This window comes from Pteronotus mesoamericanus, unplaced genomic scaffold (genome assembly GCF_021234165.1).
Source record: "Pteronotus mesoamericanus isolate MK-2021 breed Mesoamerican mustached bat unplaced genomic scaffold, CSHL_Meso_final contig_347, whole genome shotgun sequence".
Classification (NCBI taxonomy): Eukaryota; Metazoa; Chordata; class Mammalia; order Chiroptera; family Mormoopidae; genus Pteronotus; species Pteronotus mesoamericanus.
In genome coordinates, this window is record NW_026555137.1 from 892,530 (window position 1) to 917,633 (window position 25,104).

The following is a 25,104-nucleotide window of genomic DNA, read 5'->3' on the forward strand; positions in this document are numbered from 1 at the left end:
ACACGCACGCTGGGCACGCTGGCTGCCCAGACATGGACAGCCCAGTGCAGGGGAGCGGGGCCCCGAGCCCCCGCCCCGTGGGCTTCAGGCCTGCTCCGCGGCCGTGGTCCCCGTGGGTCGCCGAGCAGCGGCAGGCGAGGTGAGGGGGCTCCTGCCTCAGGGGCACCTGAGCGTTTCCCCGTGGCCCAGGCCGAGCGGTGAGGGCGCCCCGGAAGCCCGGCCTGCGGAACAGGCCTGTGTGTGGGAGCTCTTCGTGGGGGTTGGGAAGAGGGGGTGAGGGGGGCAGAGGGACAGGGCTGAGTTTTAGGGGGGCCCATGGGGTGCAGAGCCCCCCGAGGATGCTCAGGGTCTGGGGCTTCATGGGCCGGGGCTGGCTGCCCTCCAGGGGCGCTGGAGGGCCTGGGCCCGGCCCGCGCCCCACATCCCAGGCACCTGACCCGGGACACTATGTCCTGGGAGGCAACCAGCTGTCGGCAGCTGGGCCGCGCCCGAGGCCCTCCCTCCCGGCCGGCTCCCGGATGAGGCAGCACGGCGCCCCCAGCCCTGCCCCCTCCTCCTTGCCCTGGCTGCACCCCCAGCCCCGCTCCCCGACCTCGGGGGGGCCCCCGCTTTGGGCCCAGGGAGAGGGGGTCTGCTCTGCAGGTCTGGCCTCCCGTGTGCGGCAGAAAGCCCCCCAGGGAGGCCTGCTGGGGCCCCCGCCTGTCCCAGCCTGCCTTTCGTCCCCTTCCCTGAGCCCCCGCCCCTCTGGCCTCCCCAGGTTTCGCCTGAGGCCACCTTCCCAGCCACAACAGAGCCTGTGGCACCCCCTGGTGGTCCAGTCGGGAACGGCAGGCCACTTGACCCAGGGACGCGCGGAGGAGGCTGAGGCCCCTGCCGCCGCCGCCCCCCCCCCCCCCCCCCGCAAGCAGATGGGAGAGGCTGCAGCTGAGGGCCCCTCCAGTCCTGCCTGCAGCCTGAGCTGCTGGCCTCTGGCACCCCGGTCACGGATGTCCTGGGACCAAGAGCCCACAGCTGGGGGTTGTGCTTGTGGGAAATGCGGGGGAGGCCCAGGCCCACCAAGGCCAGGGAGCCTCGGAAACACAGCCCGGCCGGAGCACGGCCCGGGCCCCCAGTGCGCTGTGCTGGCCCGGCTGCCGGCTGGTCCGCCCCGATCTGTCCGCAGCCCCTCCCCCGTCCGCCCCCGGGAGCCCCGTCTGAAGCACACCCTTCAGCACGCCGACCTCCAGCTCATTCGAAACGGATTTGCCTGCATTCGTCTAATGGTTTAATGAGGAAAAGTACAGAAAGCAGCGCCCCTTCCTGCGCACACGCATGCCCCCAGGCCCTGTCCCCCACCCGACAGGCAGGCTCCCCGCAGGCTCCTCAGTGAAGGACAAAGAAGCCCCGGGGGCAGGAGGGGTTCGCCGCGCGCTGCTCAGCGGAGCCGGGCCCAATGTCCCGGTTCTTCTTTTTCTTCCCCGAGGACTCCACGCTTTCCCGGGGGGGCTCCCCGCAGCAACCCCTCACACCTGCCTCCCTGGGGCTCCGGGCAGCGCCCCCTGGTCCTGAGGACGGCTCCCGGGCCCACGTGGGCGGGCAGGGCCATCCCAGGGCTTCGGGCTGGAGCCTCCGGGCACCGGCGCCCTCGGTGGCTGCGTGGCCGGCAGGGCCATCCCAGGGGCTGCCGGCTACGAGCTGGAGTCTGCAAGACACAGGGCACCAGGTGTCGCAGCTGGTCCCGGAGGAGCAGCGGCCCGCCCCCCGCCCCCACACCTGTCCGTGTGGAGGTCACACAGCGAGGAGGCCAGGCCCGGGGGCACTGCCATCGGGGGTGTGGGTTCAAATCCCCAGCCACCAGGCGCGCTGAGCTCAGGCAAAGCCCTTGCCGGTCCCTGGGCAGACCAAGCCGCCCAGGCTGTGGTGTCTGCCCCGGCGGCATCTCCCAGGGGGCTCCCGAGTGCTGGGCACCGAGGGCGCAGGGCCACGGGAGGGGGTCCTGGGCCAGTCGCACAAAGGACAATTCTGTATAATTAAAAGCGTTTCAGGGTCCTGACTTATCTAGTGATTCATGTGCCGATTCCCACGGGATGTTTCAGTACTGCTGGGGGAAACGCTGTCTTATGAATGTATGTTACTTGTTTTCCCCTAAGTTTACCAGCAAAGGGATCAGAGTGGCTTTGGGGGCGCCAAGTGTCCGAATTCGGGCACATTCATGAAGGCGCAACACAGACACAGCCCCTCCGGCTCCCCCCTGTTGAAAGGTGTCACGAGCTCTTTCTGGGCAGCCGGAGCAGGTGACATGGAGCCCCTTAGCCGAGAGCTGCTCATCCATGACATAGCGCAAATGCCGCGCTGACAGATGAAGCCGTCGGAGCCCAAGGAGGGCTGGTGACAGCCGGTGACGGCCAGGCTCAAGGGCAGGGTCCACGGGCGGCTGCTGGGAGAACCTGCATCGGGGCCCATCACTCCAGAGAGGACGGGTCCCCTGCGGGCCCCGGGCGGGCGGCAAGCAGGCAGGCAGGTGGCACCCCCTCTGACCCCCCGCCCCCGCCCAGCCTCTGCCGGGGCGGCGCCTTACCTATGACAATGAGGGTGGCCGTGCTGACGGCCTGGCCCAGCGTGTTCTCTGCCACGGCCTTGTACAGGCCGCTGTCCTCGGGAGAGACGCTGGCGATGACCAGGGAGCACACGCCCAGCGTGTCGGTGCTGTACACCGCGCGGCTGCCCTCCAGGCTCTCGCCGTTCCTGAACCAGGTGACGCGGGGCTGCGGCCAGCCGCGCACGGCGCAGCTCATGCGGCACTCGCAGCCGGCCGGCAGCAGGTGGGAGCGCAGGCCCACCGCGAACGAGGGCTTCTGGCTCAGGTTGGGCTCCCGGTGGCTGGGGGCCTTCACGGTGACCGTGTCTGCGGAGGGACCGGGGGCAGCCGGGGGTCAGAGGTGAGGCGGGCCGGCTGGGGACAGCAGGGCGGGACGTTCCTGCAGGGACGCGGGCATCTCCTCCCTGCAAGTTCGGTCCCTGAGGCTCCTCTCACTCTTTTAGCCTGTCTATAGAGGCTTTAGGGTTTTGTTTGGCTTTGTTTTTAACGATAAGCGGACGCCCATCCATTGGGGACACATTAGAACACAGAGTGAGTCAGAAGGAGAGAGAAGAAAAACCAAGCACAACCTCCCTCTTCAGTGCAGAACTTTCCAGACACTTGTTCTTTAGAAAAGGACACCGTGCGCCGGATTTTGGAAGCTGCTTTCCCAGTGGCGGCTTGGTAGACCCATCTCTTAGGCCACAGAACCCACTTTGCTTTCAAGGGGTCATCAGCCTCATCCCTGCCACCCAAAGGCACCCCGGAGTCCGGACCTCCTCAGCCCTGCCCCCGCCTCCCACAGTGGGGGACGCCCTGAGTTGGGGACACGCAGGCCCGCGGTGCAGGGGGCTGGGCTGGACCCCGGCCCCACTCTCCATGGAAACGGGCTCCGCTCATCCCGGCCGCAGCAGCCCGGGCTCCCCGCACACCCCGCCGCCCGGGCTCGCGGAGCAGCCGCGCGGAGCTCACCTCGCTGCCGCGGGACGCACCAGGGCTGGCTGGTGTCCGAGGGCTCGCTGGCCCCCAGCTCGTTCTTGGCCACCACTCGGAAGTAGTACTCGTGCCCGGGGAGGACGCCCAGGAGGGTGAAGCGGTGGGTGTAGACGCGGCCGGCAGCCTCGCGCCAGGGCGCCTGCCCCGAGCTGCGCGTCAGCACCGTGTAGTGCAGCGGCACGCCCTGCGCCTCACTCGGGGACGGCTCCCACTCGGCTGTCACCGTCCCGGGCACGTTCTCCTTCAGGCTGATGGGCCCGGGCGCCATCGGCTTCACTGCAGGGCAGAGGCGGAAGAGTGCAGCTGGGGGGACCGGCGGGGCGCCTGACGAGGCGGGGTGGGGGGCGCCTGCACGGCCCTGCGGGGTCCCCCCCGGGGGCCACGGTCCTCTCTGGAGGGTGGGAGCCCCAGTGTCGTCTGTCAGTGACAGGACCCAGGAGGGGACAGAGCGGGGCCCTCTCGGGCAGGGCGACGGAGCCCCGTCAGCCGCTCGCTTCTGCCTTCCGGGGGGCGCCTCCCGGCGGGCCGTGGGGACAGCGGCCTCGCCTCCTACCAGCACACGGACAGGTCTTCCAGCGGCTCTGAGCGGCAGGTGACTGTCTGCCCTCGGAGGCTCAAAGGGAAGACTAACCGAAGCCCAGGCAGGGGCCGGGGCTCGCCGTCCCCGAGGTCCCGGGCAGAAGGACGTGAACCCCCAGACTCCCCCGGCCTCCCCTCTTCAGCCGTCAGCACCGAGGGGTAGGAGCGAGGTCGCTGTGTGGCTTGGCCCGGGGGGGCAGGACAGCGGAGACCGGCCGCCGCCCAGGCCGCCTCACCTGCCACCTTGAGGAAGAAGGTGTAGGTGACCTCCTCGCCCTGCTGGCCCCTCAGCACCACGGTGTAGGCGCCACTGTCTGCGAGGCTGGCCACGGGCACCAGCAGCTGGGTGAGGCCGTCCTGGGTGGAGGTCACGTATCTCTTGGGCAGGAGCAGGCCGTCCTTCAGCCAGGTCACCTCCGGCATGGGGGCGGCCTGGGGGCCGGGAGGGAAACGGGAGAAAGGGGCTCTGAGGCAGCCGTGGGCTGCGTGCCTGGCCGGCGGGGGCGTGGCGGGGAGCGGGTCCTGGGAGGGGGCTAGGCCTGCAAGAGGGGCCGCCTCCTCCCTTCCTTGCCCTGGCCGGACGGCCAGCACCAGCCCCCGGCCCTGCCCAGCAGCCGGAGGGAACCACAGGGCCGAGACTGACTCCCTCGGCACAGTGCCCCCCCACACCCGTTAGACAGACACACTCACCTCAAAAGGGACGGGCACGCGAATGGTGTCCCCAACTCTGACCACCAGCGAGTCCGTCAAGCCGGAGTCCAGGAGGAACTTGGGAGAGACTGCAACACACCGGACGGCTTGTCACCTCCCTGTGCGGGGGGCCCCGGGCCCGCCTCGCGGATGCGGGGACCCGAGGGGACGAGGGTTGGGGGAGAGGCAGGAGGTGACCCGCCTCAGCCCACAGGGACGGGGCAGGGCCCGGACGAGGCCCAGCATCCTGGGCTTGGGTGCATCGAGCAGTTCAGTGTGCGTGTCCCCCTGATTGTTACAGGGACAACAAGGGGGCACTGGGATGGCCCAGGGTGAGCCTGAGCCCGGCTGCTTCCACGGCTCACGGGGACGAGACCGGCCTCCTGCCGACCGCAGGCGGCTGGGCCTCCTGGACCCTGAGCCGCAGGGGCCGAGCAGCGCCGGCGCCTTCCCGACTGGGGCTTGTGTGGCCGCGCGGCCGCGAGGCCAGGCTCAGCCTGGGCTCTGGGGTCGGCGGCCTGGTTAAATCCGGTCTCTGCCTGGACCTGGGGCAAAGGACCTTGTCTGTACGTTGGGGCTACAAATATGAACCTCGTGAGGTCTTCACAAGCTGCCACGGGAAAACATTCCTGAAGAACAGCTGGCCTGGCACGTAGCAGGTGCTCAGGAAATGTCACTTTGATTAAACTGGGGGAGGGGACTTTGGCGCGGAGGAGGAAGGGCCCCGGAGAGCGCGGCACTCACCAGAAACAGGCATGGCGTGCACGAGCGTGTCCAGCATCACGGGCTGGCTGCGGCCGCCGTCGTTAACCGCGACAACCCGCACGAAGTAGCCCTCCTGGGGCCGCAGCCCCTTGGCGGTGTAGGCGGTGGCGGGCACGGTGCCCGCGTGGCACGGCGCCCACTCGAGGCTGCCGCAGGCGCACAGCTCCACCACGTACCCCTGCGCTGCGTCCCCGTCCTCCGCCTCCGGCTGGGCCCAGCGCAGGCTGATGCTGGTAGTCGACGTGTCTGTGACGTGCAGGTCCCGCACGGGCCCCGGGGGTCCTGGCCGAGCACCAGGGGGCGTCAGGAGCGGCGCCCCCTCCAGGCCACCTGCCCAACTCGCTCCTCCCGCTCCACCCCCTGCCAGCCCCTCCCCTAAGCACCCGTCTGTGGCCCCTGACACCCGGCATTGCAGTGGGCGCCCTCTGGGCTCTGAGACCCCGGAGACCAGCACTCTGTGTGTTTGTCCCAAGCTCTGAGCCCCTGGTGACCACGGCCTCCCACGGAGGGTCCAGAGCTGCCGTCCCCAACCTGTGCACCTCCCAGCGAGGGCTCAGGAGGTGTTTGGTCAGACACCTTTGTTCCCCGACCTGTGGCCCTGGCTGTCATTCTCGGAGTCTGAGGTGCCCTGCTGTGCCCCGCCGTTCCCAAGACCGAGCACAGGGAAGCGCTATTGTGGACCGGAAGCTTCTCAGGGGCAGACGGCAGGGCGAGGGCCCCTGGTCCCGTGCGCACCCGGGGGGTGAGGAGCCAACAGCTGGGCAGAGGGCTTCCCCGCGACCCCGCCCGGCGGGGACCATGGCCCCTCCCTCAGGCGAGCTCCTGGTTCCAGGGCCGGACAGGCGGGCGCACCTGGGACTCACCTGCCCAGGTGAAGAGGGAGGGAAGGGCCCTGGGTGGGGGTTCGTCCAGCCCTGCTGCCCTGCCCGGGCCCTGTCCCTGGCCTGCGGCCACGGTCCTGTCCCGCCGGCCCCAGGGCCCCCCGCACGCCCCGCACCCTCCCCCGGGGCTGCCCCACTTACGCATGGGGTCCCGCGCGAAGACAGCCTCCGACGGCGGCCCGGGCTGCCCGGGGCCGGAGGGAGCCACGGCCGTGACCCGGAACTCGTACTGGCAGTCGGGCCTCAGGTCCGTCACCGTCCACCTGCGCTCTGTGGGGGGCCGCCCGTCAGCGCCCCGAGGGGACCCGCCCGCAGGGTCTGGAGACGCGGGGTGGGGGACCAGGCCTCTCGGCGGGGACGGGTGCGGCCGGGGCGTGGGGCCCGAGTCCCCGCCGCAGACATGCCGGGGTTGTGGGCATGTGCCTGACCGGCCCCCACCCCCGCGCCCGTGCGGATGAGAACGCTGAGGTCTGGGCAGGAGGGCGAGCCGCCAGGGCAGGCGGAGGGACGGGCCACCGCTCCGGCCCGGCCCCTTCCCGAGACGCCCGCTCACCCAGGGTCTCCCCCGCCCTCCGCCCCCTGCACGGGGGGCGCTTTGGCCACGTGATTCTTCACTGGGGAAGTTGAGGGGGAGGGGCCTCCCTGTGCATTGCAGGGTGTTTGGTGGCATCTCTGGCCTCCTCACACCGCATGCCGTTCCCGCACTTCAGCTGCGACAGCCCAAAATGGCCCGACATGGCCCGACGTCCCCGGGACAGAGCCACCTGAGGGCACCCGGGGCACGAGAAGTGGTGAGATGGAGCCACAGGACCCGGGGCGGGCGGGCGGGCGCAGGCCGCCTACCGGGCACGGGCTGGTCGGTCACGGCTGCCCACGTGTTGCTTCCTTTCTTGCGCTTCTCAACCAGGTAGCCCAGGAGGTGGGCGCTGCCGGGGCCGCGAGGCGCTGTCCACGTCAGAGTGATGCTCTTGCTGGAGGCAGACACGATGGCTGGGGCCGACGGGGGCCCGGGCAGCGCTGGGGGCCGAGGGCGCGGTCAGCGGAGGCCCAGGAAACGCCCCGGGGGGCGGAGCGGGGCGTCTGGGGGGCACACTCTGTCCCCTCCTCGGGGGCATTGGGGGCTGAGCCAGGTGCTCGGGGACAGCGTTCCGGCTGCTCAGGCGAGCACCGCGGCCGAGGGGTGCAGCCAGCGTGGAGGCCCTGGACGAGGGCTCCAGACGGGGTACCCAAGGCGGGTAACGCCAGCCTCCCAGGGTCCCCCACGCCTGGGGAGCCGCAGTGGGGGGAGACCCCGTCAGCCCGGCCTCCGGGTCCCTGGTGACACAGGCGGGGAGTCTCCACAGGGCCCTCAGGGGCCTGAGACCCTCCCTCTGCTGCCTGGGGGGGTCCCCCGGCGCCCCGGCCCCGGCGGCCTGTCCTCTCACCGTCAGGAGCCACGAGCACCTCCTCGGACTCCAGGGCCTCGCCAGGCCCCTCGGAGGTCACGGCCCGCACGCGGAAGGCGTACTTCCGGCCCTGCTCCACGCCGGCGTCGGTGAAGCTGGTGCTGTCGGCGGACGGCTCGCCCAGCCTCACCCACGTGCTGCGGCCCGCCTGCTGCCTCTCCACCACGTAGTGCTCCACGGCCCGGCCCCCGTCGTCGCGTGGCGGCCGCCAGCGCAGGTGGACCCCGGCGCCCCGGCTGCACTGCACCTCCAGGGGTCCCTGGGGCGGCCGGGGCTTGTCTGGGGCGGGAGGGAGCAGGAAGAGAGGGGGCATCAGAACAGCCGGGGGGCGGGGGGGGCCCCGGGAGCCTCGGGCCGGACCAGGGCTGACCCTGGTCTCACCCCCGCGCGCACACACACGCACGGACAGTCGCACACATTCACACACCTGTGCCCAGGTGGGCCCCGCGGGGAGCAGCAGCCCGGCCGGCCGGCCCCGCCCCCGCCCCCCTTGCTGGCACCATTCAGGGCCGGCGCGGGTCGGCACAGCCAGCCCCCCAGCCCTCCAGCCACCGGAGCTGCTGCTTCCCACCCGGGCCGCGGACGGGGGAGGGCGCGGGCCGCGTGGGGCTGGACCCTAAGCAGCCAGCAGGCGAGGCTCGGCGCCCGGGGGTGGGGGGCCCGTGGGAGGCCGGGCAGGCACCTATGACTTGCACGGTGACGCTGGCCTGCGCGGAGCCTCCTGTGCTCCTCAGTGTCACGCGGTAGCAGCCGCTGTCCTTCCTGCTGACGCTGGGGAGGCAGAGCCGCGTGAGGCCGTCGCCCGGGGCCGCCTGGGCCTCCCCGCCGCTGGGGCCGTCCAGCTCGACCCCGTCCTTGGTCCAGGAGGCCTGGACCGGGAGGCGGCTCTGGAAGGCGACCTTCACCGTCAGCGGCTTCCCGGCCTTGACCACCAGCGGCTCCTTCAGCCTCTCTGTCACTTCCGGAGCAATGACCGGGGGGTCTGGGGCGGCGACAGGGCAGGGGTCAAAGAGGCCAGGGGTCAAAGAGGCCAGGGGTCAAAGAGGCCAGGGCTCTGGGCTCCTGGGGCCGGCAAGGGGGGCCCGAGACGGAACCTGGGCTGCGAGGCTGGAGCCCATCCCCCCACCTCTGGAGGACTAACTGGGGCCTCCCATCTCCGGCAGGAAGGACTGGGGACCTCGCTTGGGACCTCCCGACAAGGAACTTTAAAGTCGCCTGCTCCGAAGGAGCGTGGCTTGCGCTCCCGACACGGACAAGCCGCGCATTCGGGTGTCTGCGTACCACCGGGGGCGGGCGGCCAGGCGGGGTGGACGGGCGGGCCGGGCCTCACCTCGGACGGTCAGGGTGGCCTCGCTCCTCTGGCCGCCGGCTTCGAAGGTGTACCTCCCTGCGTGAGTCTCCTGCACGCAGGCAATGAGGAGCCTGTGCACCAGGCCGTCCTGCTCCAGGTCAAATCCATCCTGGGCGCCGAGCTGGAAGAGGCCACAGCGGAGCCGGTCACCCCCAGCCCAGGGCACCCCCAGGCCCGGCAACCAGGGGCCCGAGCGATGGCGCGAACCGGGCGTGATCGCGGGCCCGCCGCGTGCCAACGCCCTGCGCTCTGCCACCTCGCTGGGCGGTCGCTACACTCCAGCGCGGCAGGTGCAACTGTTAGCCCGTGTTACAGATGGAACCGGAGGCTACCTAGCGGCATCAGGAGCGGGGGTCCCTGGTGCCCAGCCCGAGCGCTGAGGCCCGGTGACGTGCTTCCTCCTGAGCCGACGGCCCGGCCGGAGGGCGGAGGCCCAACCCGGGGCCAGGAGGTCTTGCCTGGTGAGGCTGATAGGACGGCCGTCGTAGGGGCCTCAAAGGGCACCCGGAATGCAACAGGTGTTGGGACAGAAGAGGCACTGGGGCAGCTGAGAGCTCAGGGTGGTGGGGGAAGACCGGGACGCAGGTGTCTGAAATCCTGAGCGTTGTAAACACACCGAGTTCTTGGCCCTTGAAACTCCCAGAGGCCCCGGGAACACGAGGCCAAATGCGCCCCTCTCCCCTCTCTGCCCCCGCCCCCGCCTGGTCGGTAGAGGTGAGGGGCGGTACCTTGACTCCATCCTTAAACCAGGCGCCGGGCCCCAGGTCCCGGCGGAGGGTGCAGGACAGCACGGCCGCCGCCCCCAGCCGAGCCTCCGTGTCAGCCAGGCTCTGCAGGAAGTGGCCCTGGGGACCTGGAGACACAGAGACAGGGCTGGCACGGCCCACATGGCGCCCCGAGGCCCCCGCGCTTCTCGGCAGGGCCCGGCCAGTGCGGCAGGCCCAGGGGCCGGGGGTGCAGAGCCCCCGAACCGCAGGGACGGGTGTCTGGGCGACCCACCAAGGGAGCGGGCCACGCCGCTCTGGACATCGTGTGTCCGGACAGATGCTCGGGGGCCCCCAGCCCCTTGGCCTGGATCCCACCTGGCCAGGAGGGGGGGCTGCTTCCTGGACTGGGAGGGGACCCCCCAGAATGGGGGGCGCTGGCCGGGAAAACCGCCTGGGGCTGGAGGCGGAACCGGGGCCGAGCCAGGCACCCGCGTGCAGGGTCCCTGTGGGGCTAGAGCACTCACCTCGGGCTTCCTCGAAGAGGCCGGCAGGGCCGGGCTTGCGTCTGGACCGGGGGCTCCGGGTGGTGTCCTCCCCTTGGCCACCGACGTCCGACCTGCCCTCTGTGCGACCTCTGCTGCCGCCCCGGGGACGCGCGGGGTCCCAGCTCCCATCGCCACACAGAGCCTCCCCCGTGCTCGCGGGGTCCCCCTCTCCGGGCGGCGGTCCTTTGCCTCTGGCCTCACCCACTGCCTGCGCCTCCGTGGCTCCGGCCTTGGCGCCCCGCTGCGCTCGGGACCTGCCCCCGAATGGGCCGGGCCCGTCCGACCCTCCAGGCTCTGCCGCGCCCCGTCCCTTGTCCCCTGGGCCTTGAGTCTTGTCATTCTTGGCTTCCAGGGATGCCGGCTTCCCCAGGGGCCCCCTGTCTCCTCTCTGTCCTCTGCCAAGCTGGGAGTCCAGGTCCCCAATGTCCCTGGATCTGTCCCCACAATCTTTGCTGCCTGAAGGAACATCTAGGCCATTCCGGGCTCCATCCAAGTCCCTCCGGCCAGCAGACCTGTCCCTTCCGGCAGCTGAACCCTTGCTGTCCAGGGTCCCCGGGCCGTGTCCCCTACTGGCCTCTCCTTGGCCTGCAGCCCCCGCCTGAGCCCTGGAGCCTCCTGAGACATCGTCCTTCCCAGAGCCGGGCGGCTGGGCCCCGGCTTCCGCACGGCCCCTCTGAGGCCCCTGGTCTTTCCTGCCTGTGGCCCGCGCATATTTAAGCCCTGGCCCCGTGGAAGCCTCTGACACGGACCTGCCCCTCTCCCTGGGCGCCTGGCCACCGTCCAAGCCCTGGCCCGCGCCGGCCCCCGACGCTTCTGCCGCCTTCTCGCCTCCCAGCAGTGAGTCCTCCGCTCCCTGCGGCCCCGGGCCTCCTGGGCCAGCGGCTCCCTGCCCGCCCGCCGTCCTCGGACCTGCTTTCCGGGAGTCCCCTTCTCGTCTGGATCCCGGCCCAGCGGTCCCTGCCTGGGCGTCACCCTCCACTGCCCCCCGACCATCGAGAGAGCCAGAAGCGCCCACGCCCCCTGCTCGGTCTGCAGACCCACCCTCGCCAGGGCCAACCCTGGGGCCCTGCCCGGCGGCAGCCCCCGCCGCTCCGGGCGTCCCAGAGCCCACACTGGGGCCGGCCCCATCCGCCAGCCCCACTCCCGGGCCCCTCGTGGGGCCCCCTGCGGAGCCGGCGCCACCATGAGGCCCCTCTGGGGCTGCCCAGCCCCCTGGCCCGGGCCCCTCGGCTTCTCGGCCTCGGGCTCCGCCCTCCTGTCCCGCTGCCGCCAGGGAGCCCATCAGCCCGCGGCCCCCGCCACCGTCTCTGTGGCCCTTCTCACCCTCTGGCCCAGCTTCTGCAGACCCTCCCGAGCCTCCCCTGTGACCTGCCTCGCCCCCTGCCCCCATTCCCCCAGGGCCCCCCGAACCACCCCTGTGGCCTGCCCCGTCTACTGACCCCCTTTCCCCAGCAGCCCCAGTCCCATCCCTGTGACCTGCCTCGCCCCCGGACCCCATGCCGCCGAGGGGCCCTGAACCATCTCTGAAGCCTGCCGAGCCCCCTGCCCCCATTCCCCCAGGGCCCCCCGAACCACCCCTGTGGCCTGCCCCGTCTACTGACCCCCTTTCCCCAGCAGCGCCAGTCCCATCCCCGTGACCTGCCTCGCCCGCTGACCCCACGGCCCCGGGCCCAAGACCCCTCGACTGCCCTGCAGAACCCGCCCTGCCTTCCACGCGCTGCAGCCCTGGAATTCCGGGCCCCTCCCCGTAGCCCGGCGTACTGCCAGGCCCGCCGGACCCCCAGCCCTCAGGACCGACCCCCGTGTCGGGAGCCTGTGCCTCGGGGCGCCCCCGCCCCTCCCAGCCGCCCGCTCCGGCTCCAGAGGCCCCTTCGCCGTAGCCCCCTCCGGCTCCTGCCCTCAGAGAGCCTGGCGCCAGGGCGCCTGGACCCCCAGAGCCTCCCTCTCCAAAGGCCCCGGCCGCCCCTGGGGCTCTGAAGCCCCCGCTGTCTCCAGGCGAACCCCAAGCCTGCATTTTCCCAGAGGCCCCTGGCTCCACTCCCGCAAGCCCCTCGCCTGCAGCTTCCGCTGCTGCGGGGGTCCCTAGGCCCCTGCTCCCCCCAGGCCCCACCGTCCCCACACCCCCAGGGCCGCCGTCGGAACGAGGCCACCCTCCAGGGCCGGCACCCCCATGGGCTCGGGACGCCTCCCAGGTCTCCGGATGCACCCCGGCTCCGCCAGGGCCCCCAGGGCCGCCCTGGAGGCCAGCGAGTGTCCCTGGCCCGCTCCAGGCAGGACCGCTGCCGTCCTGGTCTCCAGCCCCCGCTGCCCCAGGCACCCGCGGGCCACCCCTGAGACCACCCCCCTCCTCGGACCCTGCTCCCCCGAGGGCCCCGGGCCTGGGGGCGGAGCCCATCCCTGGCGCCCCTGAGCCTTCACGGTGGTGCCCAGGCCCACCTTCGGGACCCGTTCCCCTGAAATGCCTGGGGCCACCACCGTCCCTGGTTCCCGCTAGGCCGGCCTCAGGGCCTGCTCCGCCCGTGGGTCCCCCTTCCCCGAAGCTCCACGCCCCGTCGCAGGAGCCTAGCTCGGACCCTGAGGTCCCCAGACCTCCTGCTGCGTCCGTGCCTCCCCGTGCACCCCAGGGCCCCGGGGCACCCTGGTTTGGAGGCCCAGCCAGCCTGTGACTGCTGGCATCGTCCCTCGGGCCAGACCCCATCAGCCCAGGCCCCTGGGCACCACCCACTCCCCCCGCCCCGCCCCCGGGCCCCAGCGCCCCAGGCCCGGGGTATGCCCCTGCATGGCTGAGGCCAGCCCCTGCGTCGCCCCAAGGCCCTGGGCTCCCCGTCTCCGCTCCGCCGCCGTGCTCTGCTCCCCTCTGACCCCCCGTGCTGCCGGGGGAGCCCTGGGGCCCCCTGCCATCGCCTGCCTCGCCCGAGGCCCCCGCGGGCCCCTGGCCCTCCCTTGCCCAGACCCCAGGACCTCCTGGGCCTTCGAGATGAGGCTTGTAGTCCCGTCCCGCACCCACATGCTCCCCGGGACCCCAATCACCTGCCCCCTGCCCTGCGCCCTCAGCACCCCTGCGCCCCAGGAGACCCCTGCCCCCTGATCCCGTAGGGCCTGGGAGGCCCTGGCCGGCCGGTGTCCATCCTTCAGACTGCCCTGGGCCCCCAAAGCCCTGGGCTTCCCCCTGCTGACCGGCGCCCCGTCCCTGAGCGCCCCAGGCCTCAGGACCCCTGCCTGCCTTGGAGCTGGGGCCCCTGCCCCCTGGGGGCTCCAGAGAACCGAGACTACCTGCTGCCGCGGAGCCGTCCCCGGCCGCGCCCAGGCCAGCCCCACTGCCGGCTCCGCCCAGGCCGGCCCCGCCCAGGCCAGCCCCACTGCCGGCTCCGCCCAGGCCGGCCCCGCCCAGGCCAGCCGCACTGCCGGCTCCGCCCAGGCCAGCCCCGCCCAGGCCAGCCCCACTGCCGGCTCCGCCCAGGCCAGCCCCGCCCAGGTCAGCCCCGCCCAGGCCAGCCGCACTGCCGGCCCCGCCCAGGCCAGCCCCGCCCAGGCCAGCCGCACTGCCGGCCCCGCCCAGGCCAGGCCCGCCCAGGCCAGCCCCACTGCCGGCTCCGCCCCCGCTTTCCCTGCTCAGCCCACCCCCGGCCCCAACCCCGTCCAGGCTGCCCCGCTGCTGTAACTTCTCCATCCCCTCCCCTCCTGACCCAGACCCCCCAGAACTGGTCAGCCCCCCCTGCAGGGGGGCCCCTCTCTCTCCCGCCACAGGGCGCAGCTGAGCGCCCCAGAACTGTCCCTGGCTGTCTCTGTCCAGCTGGCTCCCACTGTCCTCACTGTGCCCCTGCCTTTCCCCGCTGCCCCCTGGTCCCCCGACCACACTGGCCCGGGACCCGGCCTCCCAGCCGCCTGCCGCCCCCCCGCGTCGGTCCCCATCACCACCTCTGCCCTGGTCTGGCCGGTGACCTTCTGCGCGGCCCAGCCCGGCCCCCTCGCCCTCTCCCGGTGGACGGGGCGCCCCCCCGAGGCTTGTGCCCCAGCCCCCCTCCCCGTGGAGCTGGTCCTTCCCAAGAACAGTGGGCCCGGACCCATCGGCTTCCAGGAAGCCCTTTCCCGCCTGCCCCGGGCCCCGGGCCGCGTCAGCGGTCCCCTCGTCCCCTGCCAAGGAGTGGCCGCGCGCCCCGAGGCTGCCTCCGTGCAGGCCGGCCGGGAGCTGATGCCCAGAGGCCAGCCCGGCCCCCTCGAGGGCAACCCTCATGTCCCCCTGCTCTCTGGGCCCCCCGCCCCGGCCCCGGGGGCTGCTGGGCTCTTCCACGGCAGCGGCAGCGACTGGGGCTCCTGGTGCCTGAGCTGGGTGGTCGGCGCCTGGGGGCAGAAGGCCTTTGTCCTTCCCGGCTTCGGTCACAGGTCGCCGCCCCCAGGGAGAGACAGAGAAAAGAGCCGCGAGGTCAGGCTGGCTGCTAGTTGCCCAAACCCAGATGCTCCTCCTGCCCCTCTGGGTCCACAGGCCAGACGCGAGCTGACCGCCGGGGTGGGGAGCCGGCCTGCACCCTCGCGCCCCCACCCGCCGCGGGGCCCCGGTCGACTTCAGCAGGGAGTACGTGGGTCCGTCACGTGCTTATCGAAAGGCCACCAGGGCTGCGTGGTTTTCTCTGAGATCGCCTTGCCCTGTCTCCTGGGACCACCTTGAGCCCCAAGCCTGGGGGTTCAAGGGGTCCTTTGGCCTGATCCAGGGCTTCTCATAGACTGAACCTGAGCTGCTGTCCCAAGCCCTGACCGGGACCCCGGGGCCGTCTTGGACCTGTGTGTCCGGGGCCGTCCCATGGGCCCCGTGGAGCAGAGGCCGCTGAGGGGCACAGAGATGGCGGTGAAGACCCCTCGCGCAGTGGGCAGGACAGGCCTCGGGAGTGGAGGCGCCGCCCAGAGCCCATGCGGCCGAGGGCCACCCTCAGCCTGACGTCTGGCCTTGGCGGAGGCAGGGCCACGGGGGTCCACTCACCTTCAACCACCAGCCAGGCGGTGGAGGCGTGGAGCCCGGTGTCCAGGGAGTAGGGGCCCGTGTCCGAGACGCAGGCCGCCTTCACCACCAGCTGGTGGGTCAGGCCGTCGGGGGACACAGACACCTCGTATTTGTCGCCGGGCTGCAGTGGCCGGTGCTGGAAGCGCCAGGTGGCGCCAGGGCAGGAGCTGGAGAGGACGCATTCGAAGACGGCGTCGCCGCCCTCCGCACAGTGGACGTCGGCCAGCGGGGCCACCACGCTGGGCGGGATGTCTGTGGGCAAGCGGGCACGGCGTCAGCCCGCAGGGGGCCCGGCGGGGCGACCGGCCGGCCGGAAACCCAGTCCCGACCAGCCCAGCCACAAGCCCCGCGCCACCCCGGGCGGGTCCCCTCTTACCCGTGTCGGTGAGGGGGAGCTAATCAGGCTACGGACAGGGGGGCCGTGTGCAGCTCTGGAGCCCTGCTACTCCAGACCCCGAGGCGGGTCGGGGGGCAACGTGGGGGCCTGAGGACACTGGCCCGCGGCAGGGGGCGCGTGCTGGTGCTTTACGCGCTTCACCCTATCGGCCCCCACAGGCGCCTCCGAGGCAGGCACGACATCGTCACTTTTCCAGGTAAATAAATAGTGGCTTCAAAGGCTGAAGGACCTGCCTGTCTCATCCAGCTAAGAGGAGGCCCTGCTGGTGTTCACCCCCTGGCCTGCGACGGGCCTCGCCCCCTCTTCCCCCTCCGCCCAGCTCAGCTTCCTTCCCAGACCTCTGCTCCCCTCCGGCCCCAGCGGCGGTCAGGGCCTCAGAGGCTGCGGGCGCGCGGCTGCTGGTGAGGGAGGGGCCGGAGGTGATGGGGGAGCGGGGAGAGGCCCCGGCGGGCGGCGGGCACAGGCGCCAAGTGCGGCCCTGCAGAGCGTCCCCGTAAGGAGCGCGGAGAGGAGGCCGGGCACCAGGAGGGAGTGAGCTCCAGAGGAAGGTGTCCGCGGCTGGAAAGTCCAGAGCGAGGCCAGGCAGGCGTGCCCGCTGAGGCTCCGTACAGCCCAGCGCAGCCCGGCGCTCGAGGTCAAGAACGCCGACCTTGGCGGAGACTTCAGAAAAGGGGTCGCCACCACGGAATCCCTGGGACATGGGCTCCCCTCCCCGCTGGCGTCATCACGCCCACCTTCCTGCACCCCTGGGCCCACCCGCAGCCCCCGCAGGGCGGCCCCGCACCCTCGGCCTCCAGCGCAGTGGAGAAGACCTCTACGTCCTCCACCTTGACCTCGTAGAAGCCCGCGTCCTCGGGGCACAGGTCCTGGATCTGGAAGTGGTAGTGCTTCCCCAGCTGCTGCAAACTGCGCTTGGCCTGGCTGTCGGAGCTGAAGGAGACGGCCTCTCCGTCCTGGGCCCGGGGAAGAGAGGGGTCAGGGCCTCCGCGGGGCCTCAGAACCTGCGGCCCCGGCCCCACGCCGGCAGCAGCCAGCTGTCGTCTCCCCTGGCGCGGGCTCCGGGCCACCTGCCCCTGGGCCTTCCCGGAGGTAGGGGCGCGGAGAGCAGGCCCGGAGGGAAACAATCTCTCTCGGGACGCACACGACTCCGACCACAGAGTCCTTGCCGGACACTTAGATGCCCACGGTGGGCTGGGCTCTCTTGTCGCTCCTTGGGACAGACACATCAGGGAATGAGACAGACAAGGACCCCTCTCCCGGGAGCTAGAAGCCCACGGGCGGACAGACACCTGCTAAACAACTGAAGGAAGCAGTATAAGGGGCGTCAAAACGATAGAACTAGGGGCGAAGGAGAGAGAGGAGGGGAGGGATTCAGGGGTGCCAGGGTGGGGCTGGGGGCCGGTGTCCACAGGGCGGCCAGGACACGGCCCTGCGGGCGTCAGGGACGAGCGTGGCAGGCGGCGGGGGCGGGGGGGTGCTCGCCGAGCCCAGGAACAGGGAGAGGCTGGGGCAGGGTAACAGGGGGCCCATCACATGTTAGCTCAGCGTGGATGCCTTGCGATAGGTCCTACGGTTCCCTCCTGCCACAAACAGGGAAACTGAGGCAGTGCCAGGAAGTGGCAGAGCCAGGACGAGTTTGCCCACAGGACCGGGGTTGTGCTTTGCCGCCCCTTCGCCCTGCCCCATGGAGGGGTGACTACTCCTGGAGCCCAAGCAGGGTGCTCCAGTCTCTGGGGAGAGAGCCCAGCGAGAAGGGGCGTTTTCTCAGAGCCCCTTCCCTCCTGCGGAGAACCTGGCGGCTCCGTGAGGGCGGGGGGCCCCCAGGCGCATCCGCTCCAGCGCCCGACCCGACTGCAGCCGGGGCGCGGGGCTCGCCTGCCCTGCTGGCTGAGGTCCCCGCAGGGGGCCCCGGGGAGCCCACCTGCCGCGCCCCTCTAGCCTCACCTTGGACAGGGAAATCTTGCTCTTAGGATCCTTGAGGTCCAGCTCCATATCGAAGAACGCCACCCCGGCCTTGTCGACTTCAATCTGCGTCATGTTGGAGATGCTGTGGATGTACTAGAGAAGAAAACCCCCAGGGGAGCTCACTCCGGGCACTGCACCCCCTCCGGCCCCAGGTCCCCCAAACCCAGCCCAACACGCATCCCCCCCCTGTACAAGCGGGAGGCGTAAGCCCTGTGAAGAGGAAGACATTCTCCAAGATGAGACATGAGGTTGGGAGGGGGAGCAAGAAAGAGCCCGGGCGTCCGGGAGCTCCAAGAACACAGGGAGGCTCGCGTTCACCCCACCGCAGCGGGCTGAGCACCTGCTGCACGGGAAGCCCCGTGCCGGGTCCGTGTCAAGGCGGACGAGAAAGCCCGGGGGAGAGAGCAGGGCCCGGGGAGGGAGGGGAAATGCCATTTTCAGGACGGCGGAAGCTAGCTGTTCTGTGTTTCCAGAGCAAAAGTTAGATTTAGGCTGTCATTAGGTTCAGTCCAGGAAAGAACTTCCTGAGCAGCTTGTACGACACTAGAATGAGAGCGGGGACCGTGGAACCCCTTCACTGGGAGCCTCTGGAAACAAGGCAGGTCCCCACGGTCTGCGGTGATGGCGGACGTTGACGACGGTGCTGGCGGTTAGCGTGATGGCGGGCGTGTCCCCAGGCCCGGCTCCCGGGCGGGGCGCAGGCGGGGTGGGGTACCTGCGCCATCCTCTCCTCCTGCTCCTTGCGCAGCTTCTCCAGCTTGCGCAGCATGCCGCGGAAGTCCACGATGCCGTACTTGAGGCACAGCCTCTCGTAGTCCTTGCGGTCGGCCGTCAGCAGCAGCTGCCACACCTGCTGCGGGTCTATGGTTTGCCGGACGGAGGGCGGCGGGGTCCTGGGGAGCAGGGCCGGGAGGTCAGAGGCCCGGGGGCCGCAGGAGCTGACACCCCGAGGGGCTGGCGGGGGCTGCCCTTTCTTCCTCGGGGAAAGGAGCACAAAGCCCGGCCCCAGCTCCGCAGGAGAAACTTGGCGCCTAACAGCTTGTATCGTGGGTTTCCGAGCAAGGTATCCCCGGGGGCAATTGTCCTGTTGCTTAAAACATGCTTTAAAATCCCCGTGTGAGCGGAGCGCCCCATCTTACTGGGGAGCAAGCGAGGCCCCAGAGGGGAGCGATGATTCACTTGGGACGGAGTTGCACCCAGAGCACCCCCTTCCCTGCGCCCTCTCCCCACCTGCACCTGCAGCCGGCCCTCCCGCCTGTGCTCAGGGCGGATTCGGGGGCGGAAGCCGCAGGGGACCCAGGACAAGGGACGAGGGCCTTGGCACCGGCGCCCCCACCGCCAGGCCCACACCCACCTGAGCATGTTCCGCAAATCCATCAGCTCCTGCCTGAGGTCTGCAGAAGGGTCTGGAGTGAGGCCCCGCCCGAGGGCGGGCGTCCACGGGCCGGGGCGGGGCTCTCCCCGAGGAAGCCGCGGGGGTGGGGGTTGCGGGCCCAGGAGTCCTCCGTGGGGGCCTGGCCAAGTGGGGAGCACCAGGCAAGGAGCCGTCCCCCGCCCCCCGCCCCCCGGCCGCGAAAGGCCCAGGGCGGCAGCTGACAGTCCTTCCACCTACCCAGCTGGGGCTCCTCCCTCTTCCGTTTCTTCCGAAAGCCGACTGGGCCGCCGGGGGAGAGGAGGCAGTCAGTGTGGACGGGCCGGGGCGAAGCCCGGCACCCCGACGGTCTCCCTGAGAACCACGGGCGCGGGGCCCGGCCTCCCCGTCCCCCAAGGCGCGGGGACAGCCCAGCCACAGGGGTGGGCAGGGTGCAGGGTCTGTCCCTTCCACACGGCGACGCCCCAGAGCCTTGGCAGACTAAGACGGCGCCCGCCTGCACCGCAGCTCACGCAGGAGCGGCCACCCCCCGGTCTACAGGGGCGGGGTGGCCCACATGAGCGACGTGTCCCCGGGGACCACAGCTGACCCACCTCTGAAGGGGCAGCTGCCCTGTTTAGCCAAACGCACCCCACAGCTGTTTGGCTGGTCCTGCAACCATCGTAACCCCCCCGCCCCGCCCCATCGCCGACGCCCTCCGCAGCGCTCCCTCCCCGCCCCCCCACGCAGGTCTCCTGCCCCCTGGGCTCCCGGCGGGCGGGGGCCGAGCCTACCTTCGATGACGGTGAGCCTCACCGAGCACAGGGCCTCCCCGTACGGGTTCACGGCCATGCAGCGGTACACGTCCGTGTCCTCGCCGATCAGCTTGTTGATCTGCAGAGAGGCCGAGGGCGGGGGTGTGGGGCTGGCCCTCTCCCCTCCTCCGTCGCTGGACCTGGCTATGGGCCCGGGACGCAAAGACCTGTCCTCGTGCTCAGAGAGCTGGCGGCCTCCCTCAGGAAAGACAGCCCGGCCCGGCCCAGACCACAGCGGAGCGCGGACTAGCCGGCTCCCTCCACGGAGGAAGACCGCGCGCGTTCCAGCTCGGGCAGACCCGGGGTCCAATGTCCTCTGTCATGTGTGTGACCTTGGGCGAGGTGCCTCACCTCGGCGAACCTTCGTTTCTGTCCTTCTAAGGCGAGGATAGCAACGCCTCAAAAAGCAGGGAATGGCCAGGATTAAATGGCATCGCCACCTATGCCGAGGGCTTACCGCCCAGAGTAGGCATCCCGTGACCGGCAGTGACAAACATCACTCATACTGACCGGCACCGACGGAGGCCCACTGGCGGTCAAGGCGCCACCTGTCCCTTTACCTAAACCTGCGACGCCCGTGGAGACCCCGAGCCAGGGGCTTTTACCGCACGTCCCCGATGAGGAAGGACCGGTACAGAGAAGAAAACAACTTTTCCATCCAGGACGGTGGGCCGGGGATTGCCACCCCGCAGCCCAGCTCCCGAGCCGGCGGGACGGAAGGGCGGGGGGCCCGGTCGCTGGGGACGCCGGGGGCTCCTACCTGCAGCGCGTGGTCCTTGCTGCCGGGCGCGGACAAGATCTGGTACTTGCTGGAGTTGCTGAGGCCCCCCTTGCTGCACTCCCAGCGCACCTCGGGGCTGGGGTCCCCGCAGACCACCGCCCGGAAGATGGCATTTCTCCCTGCGGTGGGAGAGGCGGGCGGAAGGGTGAGTGCACACTTGACTGCGTCGACGTCAGTGCGTGTCACCCCGCCGCCGGCTCAGGGCTCAGGGGCGGCCGCCGGGTTTTGCACGGCAGGGCCCTTGAGGGAGGGGTGTCCGCGGGGAGCAGGGCGTGGGAGGGAGGGGTTTTCTTTGCAAGTGTCCCAAGACTCGGAAGAGGGCGCGTCTTTTGTGCGTCTCCTGTCACCCTCTGTGCAGGGGTGGCAGCTCCAGAACGACATGGCTCCAGCCTCGGAAAGAGCCCGAGCTCGGCCACCTGGCCCCCCGGAACTGCTCCGTAGGGGCGTACGCTTCCGGGGCCCCGCCCAAAGGCGAGAGGGCCTCCCCGTGACCTTGTGGAGGGAGGACGTGGAGTCGGATTTGGGGAAATAACCTGTCATGGTTCCTGCTCTTGAGGTCGTAGACTGAAATGTATTGTGTGGCTGGGGACGCACCGGCTGGCACCCCAGCCAGGTGGCCTGGTCCCCGCACCCCTCTGGGCATTTCTCCGGAAGGGTCTCTTAGGAAGGGCAGCCCCAGCCCAGCCGGGAGCTCAGGGGCCCGGGTGCCGGGGCGTCTGGACGCGGGGGTGCAGGTGCCCAAGGGAAGGCATCCCGTTGGAACGGCGCCCCCTCGGCCGCTTGGAGGCCGGGCGGCCGGACACAGCACAGCCTCTCCCTGCGCCCAGGCTGGCGTCTCTCGGTCACCGTGGCGTGTGTTCACTGCTTGGGCCCACTCTGCCCTTCTGGGGACCCAGGCAGGCCCCCCCCTACAGGCAGAGGTGGTGCAGCTGGTGACAGACTTGGGGTCCCTCAGCAGCGCCCCGCCCGCACCCCGGCCTCACCCTCGGCCAGCGCCATGGTGACGGGCTTCTGCTCAAAGTCCGGCAGGCTGCACCCTTCGGGGACTTCCTCCACCAGCTGCCGGACGGTCACCCCGTGCTTCCTGAGGGGCTTCCCTGGGGGCACGGGAAGGCGGGAGAGGGTGACCCTCAGCACGGTGCAGCTCTGACCCACTGTTCGCAGGAGCGAGGGCCCCTCCTGTCCCCGCACTGGGCGGGACAGAGGCTCAAGCTCCTGCCAGGACGGAGCCCTGCAGTGACCCTGGGGAGGAGCTGGAGGAAGACAGGGGGAGGGGCTTCTCCCCAGGAATCGGGACCTGCCTGGGGGCCTCGGACCCCTTTTCTCAACAAACGGCCCCAAACCCGAAGCCGAAACCAGAAACAGCAGAGACAGGCGGGCTCCCGGGGGACAGAGATGCCGCCCTTCCCTCCGCTCACCGGCCATGGTCTGGCTCCGCTTCGGCTCCTGAAGGTGGCGAAGGACCCTGAGAACAGAAGGTGGAGTTGCTCCTGGGAGGCCGGCTGCCTTAGCATCAGGGCATCGGCCAACGTATCTTGGGGGGCCCAGATACAGTCGCCACCCCCCTCCAAGAGCTTCTCTAACCCCAGCTGAGGACGCTGACTGGCTTCCTGCTGTTCCGCGGCCCCAGCACAACCCATGTGCCAGAGACCGGGCCGGGGGTCGGGGGTCGGGCGCCGCCCTTGCCCAGGCGAAGGAGACACCAGGGGCTGAGCCTGCACACTGCGCTGGCAGCCGGGCCACTCAGAGGGCGGCGGGGGGTCCCTAAGTTCAGGAGGCCACCCCAGATCCTTCCAGCTCTCACGGCCTGGCCCCCTTGACTTCGGACGTGACTGTCCCGGGACCGATCGCAGGCTTTGCAGCGGCTCCCAGCGGCCCTGGCCCCCCTCCCTCAGCCAGTCCGGATCCTTCTGAACGCCAGGTCTGCAGGAGAACAGCCCCGCCTGCCCCCCACCCCCACCCCGGGAGACCAGCGAACTGTGATGTCTGGTAGATGAGCGTCGTCGAGCCTCCTGCAGCCACCACCGCTGTCTCCCGCACCCTCGGGGCGTCTGTCCGCTGTGGCCGCCGGGGAGCGCCCCCAGGAGCGGGCGCGGGCTCGAGGCGGCGAGAGGCCCTGGAGGAGACCCCTGAACAGGAGCGGAGGGACATCCAGCCACCCCACGTCCAGCGCGGTTGGCCCGCGGCCACGGCGCTCTGTTTCGGGGACTCTGCTTCCTGCCCAAAGAGCCCTACGCGCCAAGTGGGCTCACGTGACAGAGCACGGTCCTGTCCATGTGCCCCGTCCCAGCTGCCCCCCGACACGCTGGAATGCCACATGCGCCGCGGCGTTCTGGAGCGGTCTGGAGCGGTCACGGCATCGCCACCGGGCAGCAGGGAGTCAGGAGGGAGCAGCGGGGCGGGCGAGGGCAGCTGCCCAGCTGGCTGAGGGGCCCCGGTACCCCCCGCGCCCGGGGCAGCCACCGGGCGCCTGTCCACAGCCCCACCCTGCAGCCGTGCCACGCGGGTCTCCTAGTTGTCACCTTCATCACCTGTCATCATCGCCACCAGCTCAGTCACTCACACGGCCATTTGTCACCTTGGGGAGGTAATGCTCACAAGGTCCTGTCTGCAAGTCCCCTGCCTGCGGGTCCCCACTGCAAGGGAGCGGCGCGGAGCCCCACCTACGGGGCCGCAGGGTCCCAGGGAAGCCCCGTCACCCGCAGGACCCCCGCGCTCCTCAGGGAGGAGCCAGGTCTGTGCAAGGTCCACGACGGGTGGGCGAGAGCTGGGCCAGGCTGGAGACCGGGGACTGCGGTCCCAGCCGGGCGGTGGGAGGACAGGAGGGACCCTCGTCTGCACGCCCTGTTTCCCAGCAAGAGGGCCCGATCCTGCTCGGCACGGTGTCCTCGCTTCAGCCTCCCCTGGCGCGGCGGCGGCGGCGGCGGCGGCGGCGGCGGCCCCCTTCCCCGCCCTCCCGGGGCCTCAGCCCACGGGTCCAGGCGCCTGCTGCCTCGTGCTCCTCCACTGGGGAGCCTCTCGGGGGCGCTGAGATGCCCCGAGTCCAGCCCCGAGGACTCATTCTGGACAGCTCCTTGGATCTGTGACCTGGTCACCGTCACATGCTCCAAGCCGCGCGCGGCCCGGAAAAGCCGAGCTGGGACAGAGCGCCCGGCTGGGTCACTGAGGTCCTCCCCTCCGGTGTCTTGCAGTTGTCCCCAGGGCGCCATGCACCCCAGGGCGTGGCCGGCCCCAGGGGGCGCCCTGGGCGGACCTCACCCCCTGCCGGCCCCTCTGGAGTGGGCGAGTCGGGGGGCGTTCAGGTATCTCCCTCTGTGCCCCACCCTGGCCCCGGGAGGGCAGCCCGGGGCTCGGCGCCCACTCACCTGGGCACACTGCCGGCCTCCGGCCTCCGGCCTCCGTCGACCCCCTCCTCCCTGCCTCCAGCTGCTGCGTCCTGCCTGCCGGGGCCTCCGGAGGAACTGCAGTGGACAGGCGGTGCTGGGGCAGATGTAGGTCGCCGCGGCCTTTTTGGTCTCCACGGCCCCGCCCACTTGCCCCGCCCCCTTCCTCCTCCTCCTCCAGCTTGGCACGGCCGGGCCCCTGGGGTCAATGTCCAGCCTCCTGGAGGTCGGAGATGGAAGGGCCCTGTGACATTTGGCACCTCCGACGCCTCATCTTGTGAAGCTTTAAGCTCTGAACCAGGCTGGCTCAGTTACGCCTGCTGCCGGCCGCGCCGCGGGGATGAGCCCTCCTAGCGGGGGCGGCGTGTTATCCGAGGTCTCGGCTCCCCAGCGGAGCGGCCCCCGGGGCCCAGCACACCGGCCGGCCCACGGGCCGCAGTAAAGATCCTGCCCCTCTGGGAATCACAACCCAAAGTGTCACCAAACAGACAGCCCATTCCGAGACCTAGTCACAGACCCAGACCAGAGGGCACAACCCCACAGGCTCTGAGGGGGCGCGCTCCCCGGAAAGCGCCCCTGGGGCTGCGTGCAGCCGGGAGGCCTTCCGGGAGGAGGTGAGCTTTCCCAGGACAGAGGGGTGGCCCGGCCAGCAGGGCAGACGGTTGTCTGTGTGGAGGGAAAGTGGGGACTGGGGACAAGATGGCCGGTAACGGACCGTCTTAATGAGCGTGAAGGCCAGGGGCAGCCCAGAAGGGGCCGAGGGGCTAAGGCCATCTGCCCTCTCCTTACGGACGGAGACCTGGGTGTCGCCGCCCACAAACCAGGCTCAACAAAGGATTCAATGAAGTAAAATGGGGCCAGTGCTGCCTTCAGGGGGCCGAGGAGGGGCCCCCGTCCTCG

The 25,104-nt window shown here is 70.9% G+C and overlaps 1 protein-coding gene across 1 annotated transcript; it reads right to left on the reverse strand.

The window, feature by feature from the left end:
• Nucleotides 1–1,391: 1,391 nt before the first annotated feature.
• On the reverse strand, nucleotides 1,392–24,266 carry IGFN1 (immunoglobulin like and fibronectin type III domain containing 1). The gene is made up of 26 exons (XM_054576427.1): nucleotides 24,187–24,266; nucleotides 22,240–22,286; nucleotides 21,805–21,918; nucleotides 20,801–20,940; nucleotides 20,020–20,119; nucleotides 19,487–19,528; nucleotides 19,229–19,268; nucleotides 18,590–18,767; nucleotides 17,854–17,967; nucleotides 16,694–16,862; nucleotides 15,492–15,764; nucleotides 14,838–14,887; nucleotides 13,781–13,785; nucleotides 10,496–10,608; nucleotides 9,993–10,117; nucleotides 9,244–9,385; nucleotides 8,596–8,895; nucleotides 7,893–8,192; nucleotides 7,312–7,485; nucleotides 6,610–6,738; nucleotides 5,567–5,869; nucleotides 4,823–4,911; nucleotides 4,369–4,564; nucleotides 3,530–3,829; nucleotides 2,558–2,884; nucleotides 1,392–1,681 (listed from the first exon to the last, which is right to left on the reverse strand). Exons 2-26 carry the CDS (start codon nucleotides 22,244–22,246, stop codon nucleotides 1,668–1,670), a joined length of 3,744 nt encoding a protein of 1,247 aa, XP_054432402.1. The 5' UTR covers nucleotides 22,247–22,286; nucleotides 24,187–24,266; the 3' UTR covers nucleotides 1,392–1,667.
• Between the last annotated feature and the right edge of the window lie 838 nt (nucleotides 24,267–25,104).